Source organism: the organism of the source record quoted next, unplaced genomic scaffold (genome assembly GCF_019419815.1).
Source record: "Pyrus x bretschneideri cultivar Hongxiangsu unplaced genomic scaffold, Pyrus_bretschneideri_v1 Contig23, whole genome shotgun sequence".
In the NCBI taxonomy this organism is placed as follows: domain Eukaryota; kingdom Viridiplantae; phylum Streptophyta; class Magnoliopsida; order Rosales; family Rosaceae; genus Pyrus; species Pyrus x bretschneideri.
In genome coordinates, this window is record NW_025999535.1 from 969798 (window position 1) to 971863 (window position 2066).

General features: G+C 40.3%; 1 protein-coding gene across 1 annotated transcript; it reads right to left on the reverse strand.

Moving 5' to 3' along the window:
- Positions 1-344: 344 nt before the first annotated feature.
- Positions 345-863, reverse strand: LOC125478103 (MLO-like protein 1). The gene has a single exon (XM_048585893.1). It carries the CDS (start codon positions 861-863, stop codon positions 345-347), a length of 519 nt encoding a protein of 172 aa, XP_048441850.1.
- Positions 864-2066: the final 1203 nt, after the last annotated feature.

The following is a 2066-nucleotide window of genomic DNA, read 5'->3' on the forward strand; positions in this document are numbered from 1 at the left end:
GTTGTCCCACATCGGTGATGAACATGATTTGCTATGTGTTTATATGATTTTGGACTATTCCTCATATAATTAATTGATTTTACGATGAAACCTTAATTCAGTGCACTTTAATCACAAAATCCATATACCAGCCCAAAATTATTGTTCGATTCAGATCATAGGCGAATCCGCAAGGGAGGGAGTTGGTCGCTTTTTGGACATTGAACCAAACTGTGTTGTGTCGAACGTGGATAAGGACTTGAAAACCGTCAACCAAACCGAACTAACCCGATCACCATAAAGTCTTCAATTACACGTTTAGTAATTGAAGTGAGTGCATAACCTTACCAACTAACAACTATCCCTCAGAATGATTCACGTGGCAGGCTAATGCAGAAGCTGACGTGGACGATGGCGAGGACGAAGATGAAGATGTGCAGATGGTGCAGAGCTTCGAGCGACAGCAAAGGCACCTTGTGTTTTTTGGCGCAGTACCCGATCTGCGACGACCCCTCCTCCGCGAAGAGCCGCCGCATTCCGCCCAAATGGGAGGTGGGTTCTGCCTCCTCAGCCTCGCCGGGGAGTTTGCAGGGCAAGAGATGCGCCATCACGTCCTCCGAGAAGCAGAACTTGGAGATGAGGTTCTGGAAGACGGTGAGGAGCAGAGAGATGAGGATGAACCCCATAAGCATAAGCTCCTCCTTGATTTTCTGCAACGCTTCGTAGAGCGACGTCTGGTTCTTCCTCTTCAGGAACTTGCCACCGTAGTGGAGGAAGCGCTCGGCGGCAAGAGAAAGGGCGACGATCACCATGCACACCGCCGCGACCACCCATGTCGGCGTGAACTCTAGCGTCTTCCGCTCTTCGCTTTCACCACCACTCATCTTTCTATCTGTTTGTCTTCAGCTCTGTGCCTCTTGATTTATTCAGTTCCCATTAAAATATGCAATCACTGTACTTACTTTAATCGTAGTGCCAACAAAAATTGTTGACTAAATTGAACAAAGTTCCTGACCGAAAGAAAATTAGGAAGAAAATGAGTGGATTTTTTGGAGCTTTTTATGCATTACAAGATGAAGAAGCAACGGTTACAATTTTTCCTTATATGTTTATCTTAATAATTTAATTCGTGATGGATCCGCGTATCAATTTCTTACATAATTTGTGAAAGCATATTTCGTAACATATTTTAATATTTTGAATAGTTTATTTTTTTAAATTTTATTTATAAATGATCTTTACAAAAAATTAGATAAATTTAAAACTATTAAAATATTTATTTGTAGTGAAGAAAATTGAGGAATACGAATTTACAAAGCAATCCTAAATTCTTAATTCAATTTTCATATAGTTTCAAAATTAGATGATTTTTTATAAACATAATCTTAGACGGAATTTAAAAAATAAACAGCTCGAATTGTTAAAACACATTGTGAAATAAACTTCACAAAATATTTGTAAAAAAATTATATAAAAAAGTAATGCTACGGATCTATTAGGGAAAATGACAAGTCACCCATTTCAGTTACTGTAAAATAGTCTGTTATCTCTAAATGTACTTAGCTGTGCTAATGTTTGTGATTAGTTAGAACTGTTATAAGGTAGGTAGTTAAGGGGTATCTTTGTAAATAGCCAAAGGCTATATATATGTCTTCACAGTGTACAAACTAATTAATTCAGAAATACAATTGGAAAGCTTACAGAGGAAGTTTCCAGTTTCTATATGGTATCACGCCATTTCTGCTTCACAGCGTCGATCCTTCCGCTCCCTCGACTTGATCGATCGATCGATTCTTGATCGATCTTTCTGTTCTTCTCCTCTGATTCTTCAGTTTCTCTTCTCCGATCTCTCTTGCATCAACGTCTTTGCAAGCTATGGCGGCGCAATCATCTTCGCCACCACCTGAATCGTCTTCTCCGTCGGTTCAAAACCCTAATTTCTCTGGAAATCCAAGTCCTCTGAGTTCCTACACCTCCCTTACGATCCATAACATCGGCAGCATGGTGTCGATCAAGCTGAAACGATCGAACTATTTGCCATGGCGTGCGCTGTTTGGCCCAATCCTACGGCGTTACAAGCTTCTTGG